Source organism: Tribolium castaneum, chromosome 3, assembly GCF_031307605.1.
Source record: "Tribolium castaneum strain GA2 chromosome 3, icTriCast1.1, whole genome shotgun sequence".
Classification (NCBI taxonomy): Eukaryota; Metazoa; Arthropoda; class Insecta; order Coleoptera; family Tenebrionidae; genus Tribolium; species Tribolium castaneum.
In genome coordinates this window covers 21839133-21852396 of record NC_087396.1, presented here as the reverse complement: position 1 = coordinate 21852396, position 13264 = coordinate 21839133, and the positions used below count along the sequence as shown (strand labels likewise).

Below are 13264 nucleotides of genomic sequence, written 5' to 3'. Positions count from 1 at the left end.
GCGGTGGTAGTGGTAGCACTGCGGCTGCGCCTGGCCAGGGCCGGCTCGCGCGAATTCGGGGCCCAAAATTTATTTTTACATTATTGAATCAATCGGTTGAATATTGAATAAATTGGGGTTAACAGACGCACTTGACCATTGTTGCCAACCCGAGTTTGGATCACGTCAACGCAATAAATCATCCAGGAAAAAATGCACGATGTTTGTTATCATCGCAAGATCAGTAGCTTTTTATTTATAAATCCTATTTATAACGCTTGTTTGTAATAAAGACGTGCAAATTTTATGCTTTCGATTCGGTGTGACTAGCCTGGCTTACATAACTATTTTTTCTAATGACAATTTTGCGTCCTTGATTTTACGGTAATTAACTTTTGTTTAACTTTTAAATTCACACTCGTTGCAAGGTTTTGTAGTTTATTATTATTACACTGTGCTATAAATTAAAATGAAATTCCAGTGCAGACTTTAAGAAAAAAATGGCAACGACGAATATGATAAAAAAACTATTTTCAAATCTTTATTTATTCATTTTTTAGTAACATTACTTAAAAATAAATATTAATTAAGATGTCTCAGAAATAATCGAGTTAGTTCCAATGCTACGAAATAAACGGTTGATTATTTCCTTATTTCTGAGCCACCTTGTACAAATAATTAATACTTTGATTTTTTAACACGAGTTGTTTTCATTTTGCGCCAAGTCTGCGCCCTCCAACCCTTCACACATGCCATAAGTTAACGACACATCATTATACACCCTGTATAGGTCCTCACTATCGATCCAATAATTCAATTCGGGCAAATTTTCACAATTCGATTCGGATTTTTGCTCTTCTGACACATTTTTAATCCTTCTGGTTTCTTTAACAATATGATGTGCCTGCTTTTCATGCCTTTTTAAATGATTTAGCCTCTTATACGTCTTGCCACACAACGTACAAACATGTGGCCTTTCATCCGAATGGCTGTCTTGGTGCCGCGCCAATTCGGAATTCCTTTTAAACGACTTATCACACTTATCGCATTTGAACTGCCTAGTCTAAAAAAATTTTTTTACATTTTTGTGGGGTTTTTACAACAGTTGGCCCACCTGTATGTGATTGTAGGTAATGTGGTCGTTCAAGTTGGCGATACTGTCGAAATTTTTCCCACAATATTCGCACGTGTATTGATTGCTTTTACGAAAATGTAACGCCACGTGTCGGTCCATATTACACTTATGAACAGTTTTGTAGTTGCAATATTGACACGAAACGAATTGTTTCGACGTATTATGCACTCGATACAAGTGTTGTCTCAAATCGTAGCGTTTGGCGAAATGTTTGCCACACTTTTCGCACGCTATGTCGTTAATTTCCGGACTGAACTTCTCGTGATTTATCGTAATACAATGCTTGTAGTAGGCGTAGGGCGAAACAAAAGTTTTCTTGCAATATTTGCAGTTGATACTGCGATTATCCTCTAAAATGGTTGTTTCAATTTCAAATTGCGAGCGCGCGTTGCATAGCAACGGCCAATCACAGTGGCGCATTTGTGCCGTTGCTATGCCAACTCGATCAACAAACAAACCTGAGTGTTTACGCATGTGGATGTGAAAGCGGGTTTCTCGGTGAAATGCCACCGGACAGTGAGGGCATATAAAACGGGGGTTTAGCCCTTCAACTTCATGCCCTTGTTGCTTGTGCTTGATTACTTTGGTTCTTGAGGCATAAAATTCGTCACAAGTCACGCATTTGTATTGATTATGCCTCTAAAAAATTGGTTTAGTGCCCGAGGGAATTAAGTTTTTATAATACTTTTAAATGAAATAAATATTGTTGACGTCGGGAGAAGCGATCGCCACATTTTGCACACTTGAAGTGTTTTTGTAAATCGTGTTGTTTTTTGTGTTCTTCATTTTCTTCAACTGTTTCGCTAACTTTGCCACACTCCAGACATACATATTTGTCTGGAAGGTGTTGTTTCAAGTGATAATATAATGAACACTTTTTTATATACCTGGAAAATATATTAGTGAACGAGGCGAAGCCGAGTGCGTTTATGTTTTTAAATGGATAAAACTACCTTTTTTCACAATGATCACACTTGTACGTATCTCTTTCTAGTTTAATTGAGTGAACTTCTAACAAGTGTCGGATTAAGTGCACTCTTCGAGTTAATACTTTATCACAGTAGGCACAATTATTTCTTTTGTGGCCTTGTAAATGACTGGCTAATGTTCTTTTTGAAACAAATTCTCGAGGGCATAAACTACACTTATATTTCCACTTGTCGTAAAACACGGGGGTGCAATAGTGCCCCAAATGCCACTTGTACGCCACACTGCCATTGAACGTTTTTTTGCACTTGAAACAAGACAAGGGGGCCCCGACGTGTGTCTGCAGATGTTTCAACATCACTTTTTTCGTCCTTTCAGTAAAACTGCACACTTTACACTTGTAGGTAGTTTTTTTAACGGAGAGATTCTCAATGTATGACATTTTTTTACGAGCCCTGATATTATATCGACGTTTTTGTGCAACATCGAACGAACAGCTCGGCTTCGAATCGTCATTTTGTGGCCCCTCTGTCTTGTTCAATTCCTTCAAAATTTCACCAATCTACAAAAATGGGATTATGAAAGCTGTTGCGTAATTTTTAATTTACCTGGGAACGAAATGTTAGTTTTTTGATGTTTTGGCCAGGGAGGCGCACGTGGCGCATTGTTTACTCACTTCGTACAAAAAATTCTAAATAATTTGATTAAATAATAATGATGATAAAAAAAACTGTAGACGAGACGTCAAAAATGACAATTAAAAGTGAGGTTATATCGACATGTAGAGAACTGTACTGTCAAGATGACGTGTCCACAGAGGGCGCACACCAATTAAGAGGCAATCTACAGGGTGTTGCTAAGACAATTTACCATTTATCCAATTTGTTTACCCCATTTCTGACACATAATGGGTACAAAGATACAAAGTTATTAGTAATTAGTTGTTTAGTCGTCACAATTTAACTCAAAATTCAGTTCTAGCAACCCGTTTTTGATCGCGCGGTATTTGCGGCAATTACAGTTCAATGACGGAAAATCAAGTTTCTCCTAGATTTATTACGCAGATTGCTTTTAAGAGAGAAATATGCGAATAAATTTCATCATACTTGGATTTTATTTTGTCTTTCCTGTAATCAGAGAGTGGAAAATTGTTGACACTTTCAAGGAGGTCATTCAGAAAATTGCAATTTTGTTATGCAAATTTGTGAATAAATACTTGAAATTACTTTTGATTTAATTTATTATACTTCAGGAAATGTCACCTGAATCCTTGTCCTCGAAAAAGGATGTAAAAGGTTTATTTATTTTTGCCATAAAACTAGTGATTTATTGTTTTTACCTTTTTTTTAAGTTTGTCTTTCGTAATCCGCAACAGCGTCAAAAATAAACCTGAAAGTTTGCAAAGTGGGCCATAAAACTTCAGAAACAAGAGCCATAAATTATAAATTATTATTCGGATGCGATCTCTTTTTCAGGCGCTGATAAAAATTAAATCGTTTATTAGTGATAACAAAGCTTAATTATTCAAGCGAAAATCCTCATAAATTTCCTGAATTAGCCGCAATTGAGAACAAAATTAATTCTTGCCATTATTTACTGAGCTCAAGCACTTATGGTGATGTAATCTTGATGAGTTTGCAGAAAAGGTTACCAGGGTTTTATTGCCGCAATTAGTTTTTTTTATCAACTGTGATTCGTGTTTGTTTTGACCTGTTGCGTTAGGTGGAGGAAAAACTGCTTTTTGGGACATTTTCCGGGTTGTTATTAATAAAACTAGGATGACATCCGAGTGCATCTGTCTATATTTTCGGCCAAAGTTATTTTAGTCTAGTCTACTTAATGATGAAAACGTGTTTTGTTGAATACATGAACCAAATAAAACGTGACTCAACTATTTCACTTAGAAAAAAATCACATTTTGTACTTTTGTAGTGTTTGTAATTAACAAGGCGTCACGAATATTACACAAACTTCCTCAATAATTGAAGTTGTTACATAATCCGAACTTTAACATTTCATACAAATGATTCTTTAATTCGTACCTTAGAGAATCAGTTTTAATAATAGTGGACGTCCTTGTGAAAAAATTCGGGGAACAGAGAAGCCATTCATGATGAACTTTTTGGCACAAATTTGGTTTCAATTGAGTGAAACGTAACATTTACGCCTATTATTTAATTATTTCTAAAGGTTGGCATGACGTCAATTGGTCGATTTCAATTAATAAATTACAAAAATACATTTTTTAATAATAAATGTAGAAATAAATATTTGCTAGTTTTATTATTTTTCATTTAACTAAAGGTTAACCTTCACGTTTGCCAAGATTACGGTTACAACAAAAATGATTTATTTTTACCGACTGTAAACATATTTATTAAAGAGAACTTTGATAATACCCATACAGTCAAGTTGAAGGAAATTCTAGAAATGTCCGGTGCTAAAAATACAGAGTGGCCTTAAAAACGAAATAAATGAACACACAGAGGTCTCATTATGTGCTATTTTAATCTAAGTTTTATTAACGACCCCAACTGTTTTAATTAATTCATTCATTTGATAATTAACTGTTTCGACATTTGTTGTTTTGTTCTATCATGTTTTTGTTAAAATTTGGTCTGTTGTTAAGGAAAGTTTTTTTATAATCGGTAATAAAAGTATTGAAAAACATGAGGTTAACTCTGTGGTCAATTCACTAACCTTTGAAAAATAAAAAAATAAAAAAATATACACGCTATAGCAAAGTTTTATGGACTTTTCTATGCCTTTGCAAACCTCTCAAGTTCTTAAAAGTGAAAAAAATCGATTTTTCAAATTTTTGTCGAAATTTTGGTCAATTTCAGCGAATTCAGCGGCTCATTTTCTGTATTATACCATTACGAAATTTAAAATTTTAATTTTTTTTGCTTAAAATTTCAATGGTCAAGGCACTTATCAAAAAAAAAAAAAATTAAACTCACTCTAGCAAAAGTTTTATGAACTTTTCTGACTTGACAACCCTCTCGAGTTGTTAAAAGTAGAAAAAAAATTAATTGGTACGATTTTTAAAGTTTTGATTTTTCCAAATTTTGTCGCGATTTTTGTCGATTTTGGGTACCCGGAATATTTGTCAAGCAATAACTCCGGAACCATTAGAGATAACCCTATGAAGTGTATTATCGTTAGAAAGCTCTTTTCATAATCTATTTTTTTCAAAAAAGATTATTGTTCTCCGATTAATAGTTTTCGAAAAATTTTCAAATAAAAGGAAAACTAGGTGAAATTTTAAAAAATTCATAACTTAAAAACTATTGAGAATTTGGAGATTCTCTTGATGCCAATCGATTCCCCGGATCATTCTGTATGGGTAAGGATTAAAATAGTTTTACTTTTTGGAATAGTTTAGCCATAATTGAGAAAATAAAAAAAATAAAAAAAGTTAACACAACACCCCCCCTCAAAAATTGCCAATTTTAAAAGTGTCTCAAAATCGAATAAAACCGATCCTATCTTATAGATTTTGATGTGCTCTTTCCGATCTAAAAAAGCGTTTTCTCCTAGCTCTTTTAATTTGGCCGTAATTGGCGTTTGAAAATTGTATTTTTTTTTGCGAGATATCGCCTTAAATCCTTTGCCATTTTGTAGAGTTTTTTATTCCGGTTCTCCTCGATTTTTCCGATTTTTGCTAACTCTAATAGTTTCGCTGTAATTGGCGGTTAAAAATTGAAAAAAATGAAAATGGCAATCTTTTTTGTGTTTTTCTCGGATACTGTAAGACTTAGAGCAACAAACAAAAAATCGTCTGATAGCGCTTGAAATTCTCTATTTTTTCGTCTAAAACCAGAGCCGCTCCGGGCAATGGTTCCGGTTACAGAGGTGTTTAAAGTTTAACACTAAAAAAATTCATAACTCAAAAACTAAAAGTCGTAGAGCAACGCGGTTTGTTTTATTGATTTCTGCGGCTCATTTTACATATTATATTAATTTTCCACAAAAATTAAAAATTTTTTGATTAAATTTAAGAGTAGGATAGCCTAATTAGTGGTACTTTAGTTTTAAACAAAAAAATTCATAATTCAAAAACTAAAAATCGTAGAGCAAAACGGTTTGTTACAGCGAATTCTACAGTTCATTTCACGTATTACACACGACCTTTACAATATTTTTTAAATCGGTTTGGTACAAATCAAACGATTAAAATTATACCTCATCGATATTTTATTAAAGTTATACCTCATCGATATTTTTTATTTTTTTTTATTGTTCCATTCAGGCCTTCCTCAACTAAATCCCAATTGCGCAACATGAAGTAACGTGCGTTTATCAACAAACAAGGCGTGTCCTTGCCTTATCAGCCTCCTCAGTTTTCCAAAATCGGTCATAAAACCCACTTTTTTCACACAATCATCACACATACGCCATAAATTACGTTCCTAAAGCGATATTTACGTAATTAAAGATGCGCACGCACCTAATCCATTCTTCGCCGGCTCGGCATGAGTAAAATGTGTAACTTGTAGTAGTCGATGTTGCCGTGTAGGAATGTTCGGGAGTTTTCACAAGTGTAGCGTCTGAAATATCAACCGACAACAGTGTCATAATTCCACTGAAATTGAGATTTTTTTCATCAAAGCTCCAATCAGCAGGAAATAGGTGAGCTTTCAATCATGTGCATTATCGATTAAGCTCGCCGTAAGTAGGATGTGGTGTAAATTATGCATTATCACCGGTGAAATTCGATAATTTATCACAATGTGTGCAAAAGTCGCCAATTATTGCACTACTTCAACACCTGTTTAACTAGTTTGAATTTTTTACAGAGCAATTACCATGAAACTAGTGCAGTTAAACGGTATTTAACAACATTTAATTCACTGACATGTTTGGCGAAAATGGCAAGATTCAAATCTCCCGCGTGACAACATTTGACAGATGGCAGACTTTGGCGCGTCATTTGAATTAATTTAAGATATAAATTAAGGCACAGGCCACTTTGACCAGACCAATTAACGGTCAGGTCAAGGTCACAAACTACATATCGCAACTGCCAAAAGTCGCACTTTGTGACATGACAGTTCATGACTTTGTGAAATGTTATCACTTATCAGAAAATTTCACAAGTATGTTTCTATTGTTTTATTGATTGGTATGTTGTCAGGAAAAAAATCGCAAAGTTATTAATTGTTACATAACTTTGTTTTTATTTGAAAAACAACTTTTGGAAAAGGTAATCACAGGGAGCACACGTGTGGCGAAATAATTGACTCAAAGAGGTAATTTTTATGTTTTTTTTTACATAATTATACCTCACTTATGCTCCAAGGTTAGCAAGAAATGTCCATCTATTGTCTTCAGTTAATAGACCACCATCTTACAAATTTCCATAATTAAGATCAATGCTTCAGAAAACGTACATATTTACGGGGAAAAGCTCTATGATAACCTTAAACGACGCGCCAATCGATAATAATTAATTGCGAATTTATTTCCAAAGAGACGCGATCACTTCCTGCACATTCCACTCAGGAAATAAATAAAAAAATTCGAGATTTTTTTCAAAAACATGATAATTATGTTGCGAGATACGTGGGCAATAAGTTAGCGAGATATGTAGTGACAGCGCGCCAAATCAAAAATGACACTTGTGGCCACTTGATAATCGCTGTAAATTGTGTTGGCGGCACAAAAATCAAATATTGATCGCGAGAGTCATTAATTTATTATTCATGAGATATGGGTTAGAGTTAGAACCGATCAATTATTTCATAATGAAGGTTTACAAGTCTCGACCTGAATTATTTTGCGGGAAAAGCCGACTTGATTAGTGGTATGTCCCAATTGTTTACGGTTACAAAATAGGAAAGTTTTTGTTATTTTTATTTTTGGCTAATTGCTGATTGCCACTTGACTGATATCGGAAGAAACGTCAAGTTAATTTTAGTCGAGACAAGATAAATATCAACAATAGGAATTGTATAACACTTGATCCAAACAATAACAGTAAAGTGTGATTTTCCGCCTTTATCAGATAACACTAGATCAAGAAATCAAGCGACACACTTGATTTTTTGGTTTTAGGTCGCTTAAATTCGATGAGTTAATGTCAGGCCGACATTGATAATTTTTGCGAATTTATTTACATGTATTTAAATAAATTAAAATTTGCCAAGTCGGCGGTTGAATAAACTTTTTACGCAATTTTTAAGAGAAATTAGAAATTTGCGATAACAATTATTGCTTGGAACATTTAACACTGTTTATTGTCTCGCTGTTTCTCCCAATTAATTTGACTAATTGCTCCTAATAGAAGGACGGATCACTCGTAAAGTTCAAGTTCATGAATTGACCGTCAAAATATCGAGTGGTTTATTCGTTACTAATGGGTGGAATAACGACAGATTCTAATCGTTTACTGCATTCAAGCCTATTTGAGAGAAAAAGAGCAAAAATGGGTCAGTCTTTATTGAAAGCCGATAGTTGTAGTGATGTAATTTCGTGAATACAAACAAAAAATTCGAACACGTTTATTGAACTGAAATATTCGAAAAATTCAATTTCAAATGTAAAGTAGGCTGATTTAGGTTATTAATAACTCCTTTTTCCGTCCGTGACGAGGCGCCCATGTGTGCGCACTCCTGCCGTTGCTATAGAAATGTGTGCGTAACCATGGTAACCAAAAATTACAATTTGAGAGTCGTCATGGTAACAATGGAAACTTGAGCCCAGTGGCGGGTATTTTTATCTCCGAAAATGTAACTAGTTGTGAAAAAAACTGATAATAATTATGACTGCGATAATGATAAAACAAATGGAAAATTATGATTATGAAATACATTTCACTGATTGATAATTGGAGTTTATGTGTCACACAATATATTTTTACTACGACTTTTACTTTACTTGGCCCTCTTCCAAAATTTCTTTCCAAGATCATTCATCGCGCTTCGATTTCGCCGCGTCCTTGATCTTAAATTAGCTCCACCTGAATCTTTCTTATTTTTTTTTTTCAGTCATGAAGTCCGGAAATTCCAGTGACGTCGTTTACAAGGAAGTGGTTATTATAGGTATGTGCGTTCGCTTTATCATTTATTTTATTTTGAATGGAATCTCCATCCTTATCATTTTTACTCAATGAATTTTGACCTTGACCTTGCAGGAAACGGCCCAAGCGGCATCGCTCTCTCTTACATGTTATCCGGGAATCTACCTTTCCTTGTCTCGGATTCTCACCCGGATGAAATGCTTTCAATGAGGCTCAGCTCTGTGGTGGATCGGTGCTTGGTCAAGCAGGACTTGGGCCATCTGGCGGCAGGAATTGAAGGCCGTTCCACCAATCCGGTTTCACTCCTGCTTGACGCGCTGCTGCACCCATGTGCGGATATTGGCGTCAAGATGGAGCCACTTGTCGAGTTCAAGAAAGTAGGCGCCGAGGTTAGTGCCAATTTTTTTTTAATTCTTTACTTGAAAACGAACCAAATATTATTTCACAATTTTTTTTCATAAAAACAAACAATATAATTTTAAAAAATAAAATAAAAATTTCGAAGTAGGCGCAGATTTCTCATAGCTCGGAAGTTCTGCCATTTTGAAAATAAGTCGTTTTGGACTGTAAACAAAATTTAAAAGCTCTAACTGCAGTAGAAGTTAAAAAGTTCCGAAAGTAGGGCCTAATAACAGAATCAGCCTGTATTTAATATACAGGGTTAGTCTTAACTTAGACGCAAAAAAAATCTTAGTTAAAGACATTGCGTAATAAAAACACCATCTAGTTTTTAATTTAAAACAAAACCAAAATTATCATTATTTTGAACTAAGTTAAATTAAGTTAAAAAAATATTTAAAAAAAAACGGAAAAATCAAAACTTTGTTTTTTTTTATTTTTTTGATTTTTTAATTTTAGATTGACCACGTGGTGTTGGGTAAGGGCCCCCCTGGCGGCTCGTGGCACAAGATGGACCCCTACATCCTGACCTTATCCCTGGGGACCTGGATGTCCCTCCCGGGACTCCCGTTCCACTCGCGGGACTCTGGTGAAAAACGCGCTTTCGCATGCAATGTTGCCAACTACTACGTGCAATACGTGAAAGAGATGAACCTGTCTCGCTACTTCATCAACACCGCCACCGCCACGAACATCGCCCCCTTGAAGGGCACGCGGAAGGAGAGGGAGACCATTGAAAGACTGACCGAAAACCTCGAACGAATCAACGATCAATCAAAACCCTGCCGACTTTCCGACGCTTTCAACTACCTCCTCTCAAGGGGGCACCGCAAGCACAAGCCCAGCCGGTGTTGTAAGCGCCCGCGAGAGGGGCTTTGTCAGGGGCAAAGCCCCGACAGAAAGCGCGAGCTGCGCAGAGACCGATCTGTTAGTCTAAGCTGTGATTCAATCTCTCATTGTGATAGTTCTAGTGATAGCGTTAGTTTAGAATTGAAGAATGCTCGAGTGCCTTTTCGAATCACTCCGGTCTGCGACCCGGAACAGAAGAGTAACTGGGTGGTGGAGACCCGGAATGTGGAGTCCGGGGAGACCACTATCTATCACTGTAAATATCTGGTTTTGGCGAGTGGGGCCAGTGATTTACCCAATAGATTGGAGTTTTCGAAAGTTAAGCCTGATCCGGATTGGCTGTTTCATGATTTGAGGAGTCTGGAGTACCATTTGGATCATTATATTCGGAGCAAGGGGGTGGGGGAGATTGAGCCCGTTTTGGTCGTGGGGGTGGGGCTGAGCGCCGCCGACGCCGTGATTGCCACAAGGGGGCGCAATATCCCCGTTCTGCACGTTTTTAGAAACAAGACGGCCAATTTGAACAAACAGTTGCCCGAAAATATGTACCCGGAGTACCACAAAGTAAGTATTAAAACAAAAAAATTGTTTAAAATTATTTAAGTTTCGATATTTTGTACATAATATTTCTTTTTTTGTGTGATTCTTGTCGTCACGTTGGCAACACATTGAAATGTCAAAATTTAAAAAACCATCATTCACTTCCTGCTATTTCCAGGTGCACCAAATGATGAAAGACGGCGGTTCCACCTACCCCTACTACACCGCCTACCCCGAATACACCCTCTCCAACATCGACGAGTCGTCTCGTTCCGTGATTCTCACGTCAAAATCGGGGGAAACCCTCAAAATGCGTGTGTCATTCGCCGCTGTTTTGATTGGTTCGCGCCCCGACTTGACTTTCCTGCCCCAAGAGTACAATCTGGCGGTGAAAAAGGACCAACCCATCGATTGTAAAACTAATACTTTGAACATAAATAAACTGACACATTGTGTGGAAGGTTTCGATGATTTATTCGCAGTTGGGCCTTTGGCGGGCGATAATTTCGTCAGATTTATACCAGGGGGCGCGCTAGCCGTGGTCTCAGAATTGTATAGACAAAATAACGACTATTGTTGCCGTTTTACGTAATAAGGGTGGGGGTTAGGGTAGATTAAAGCAGGACAATTCTAAAAAACAAAATATTCCAAAAAAATACTTGCCTGTTTTATTTTAGACAACCAAGTGGCTGTAAGTTTGCAACACTGAATTGTTTTAATAGTCATCAGTGGTGGCAACTTAATATTACGTGGCCTACTTAGTTTTTACAGTCGCTTGGTATTTTATAGTTTTGTGATAACGTAGCCTTTATTTTTTTAACCAGTGACGAGCTTTATGAGCAAAAATCTAGTCTTTGATTGCTAGGGTGCGTAAGAACAATCAAAGAATCGACTTTTGATAAAAATACCAAAAACACGTGTGTAAGTGTTTAAAAAATCACAAGCATCATTCCTGTACTCATTGTTTCTTATTAAGTGCAATTTATTGTTGCGGTCTTTTTTATCTTTTTATTATTGTTATCAGAGCAAATTTATATAATATTTTATGACGATTTTTATAGATTTCTTTTAAATATTGTGATGCGGCGAAAGTTTGTTTTCAACTTTTACGATGTAGACACAATGCAATTTATTTTTTATGGTATCGTAGATCTGTAGTAAAAACCGTACTTTATATAAGCAATAATTAAGTACACAGTTGTTTTGTTGAAAATGTTGTTTATTTTTTTATTTGTAGATATTTACAGAAATAAAGATGATTGATTAAACGTTGTGTTTTCTTTTAAACAATGAGCCAATATTTTAAAAACCGAAATTGGGTTACAAGTCATGTCGCCAAGCTGTGCCGCTGATAACAATGTTTTGACTAGATAAAGTCCGTTAAAAGTAAAAATTCGTTGGTGGTTCCAACTTGCCAACAAATGTTCAAAAATCAAAAAAATGATCAATGAATTTATAGTTTGTCGGTTCAGATCAAATGCTCAAAAATAATAAATTATTTATCTTTTCCAAATCTGAAATTCAGCTGGTTCAACAAATTTTATTAACCAGTCGAAAAATAAAAAAAGGATAAGATGCCGTTAACTCCTACACAGACTTGTTGACTCCTACAGTGTTTTAAAAATAATTCTCGAAGAAATTTGGGTACTATTTATTTACCAGTGAGACAATCTGAAACTAATCCAATTTACAATAATTCAATTACTGTCACTCTGTGAGGGTAATTCGGAGACGGAACAAATGTTAAAGTGACAAGGGAAAAGAACAATACGGTAGGCAATCGAAAATGGATTGTTTTTACACTTCTCAAAATAAATTAGAACCATTACTGTGTGATTGTAAACAAATTACGTAAGTTCTTTTTTCAATGAAATGACACACGAGACCTGAATATCATCACAAAAACACAAATTCTCTGAATACTATCGAACTCATTCACTCTTGCATGGATAATTGTTCGTCTAATTGGCCGAACAAACTAACCATAAAGCCAATTGAAGCATAAAATCGTGTGCAGTGTAATAAAATTTGTCATAATTGTGAGCACCGTTAATTATTTTTCCTACTTTTCTCTATGTAAATTAGATGGTTTATTGAATGGGAACGAAAAGTCAAGGTGTTGACAAATTTCAAATTCGATTGGTAATATTAATTAAAATCGGCGGGGAAAAGTTGACTTGGATAAAGGGTGGGTGTTGAATAATTATCACGATTTGTCGGACAGGTGGGCTAAAACTATCCGTAGTTTTTTACTGGCATGCAGTGGAATCTCTTAGCAAATAATAGAATTTTGCTCAAATTTTAACACAACTTTTTTAATTAAAATTCAAATTTTAATAAATTTTTTTCACAAATCAGTTCAAAAGTCTCCAAATTAGGCCGAAAAAAATACTTTCTACGAGCATTTTACCACT

General features: G+C 35.5%; 2 protein-coding genes across 2 annotated transcripts; one reads left to right on the top strand and one right to left on the bottom strand.

Moving 5' to 3' along the window:
* Window positions 1-507: 507 nt before the first annotated feature.
* Window positions 508-3228, bottom strand: LOC103313905 (zinc finger protein 883). The gene is made up of 6 exons (XM_008198380.3): window positions 2650-3228; window positions 2068-2603; window positions 1800-2001; window positions 1573-1753; window positions 1094-1464; window positions 508-1042 (listed from the first exon to the last, which is right to left on the bottom strand). Exons 1-6 carry the CDS (start codon window positions 2704-2706, stop codon window positions 674-676), a joined length of 1716 nt encoding a protein of 571 aa, XP_008196602.2. The 5' UTR covers window positions 2707-3228; the 3' UTR covers window positions 508-673.
* A 3278-nt stretch (window positions 3229-6506) lies between these two features.
* On the top strand, window positions 6507-12118 carry LOC655536 (oxidative stress-induced growth inhibitor 2-like). The gene is made up of 5 exons (XM_008198389.3): window positions 6507-6673; window positions 9031-9084; window positions 9177-9451; window positions 9921-10874; window positions 11029-12118. Exons 2-5 carry the CDS (start codon window positions 9033-9035, stop codon window positions 11440-11442), a joined length of 1695 nt encoding a protein of 564 aa, XP_008196611.2. The 5' UTR covers window positions 6507-6673; window positions 9031-9032; the 3' UTR covers window positions 11443-12118.
* Window positions 12119-13264: the final 1146 nt, after the last annotated feature.

Coding starts and splice junctions, on each gene's coding strand:
- LOC103313905 (XM_008198380.3), bottom strand. CDS start 2,706: ATGCGCCACGTGCGCCTCCCTGGCCAAAACATCAAAAAACTAACATTT. Junction 2,604..2,649: donor AACTAACATTTCGTTCCCAG/GTAAATTAAAAA, acceptor CCATTTTTGTAG/ATTGGTGAAATTTTGAAGGA. Junction 1,754..1,799: donor AATATTTATTTCATTTAAAA/GTATTATAAAAA, acceptor CCAATTTTTTAG/AGGCATAATCAATACAAATG.
- LOC655536 (XM_008198389.3), top strand. CDS start 9,033: ATGAAGTCCGGAAATTCCAGTGACGTCGTTTACAAGGAAGTGGTTATT. Junction 9,452..9,920: donor TCAAGAAAGTAGGCGCCGAG/GTTAGTGCCAAT, acceptor TTTTAATTTTAG/ATTGACCACGTGGTGTTGGG. Junction 10,875..11,028: donor TGTACCCGGAGTACCACAAA/GTAAGTATTAAA, acceptor TGCTATTTCCAG/GTGCACCAAATGATGAAAGA.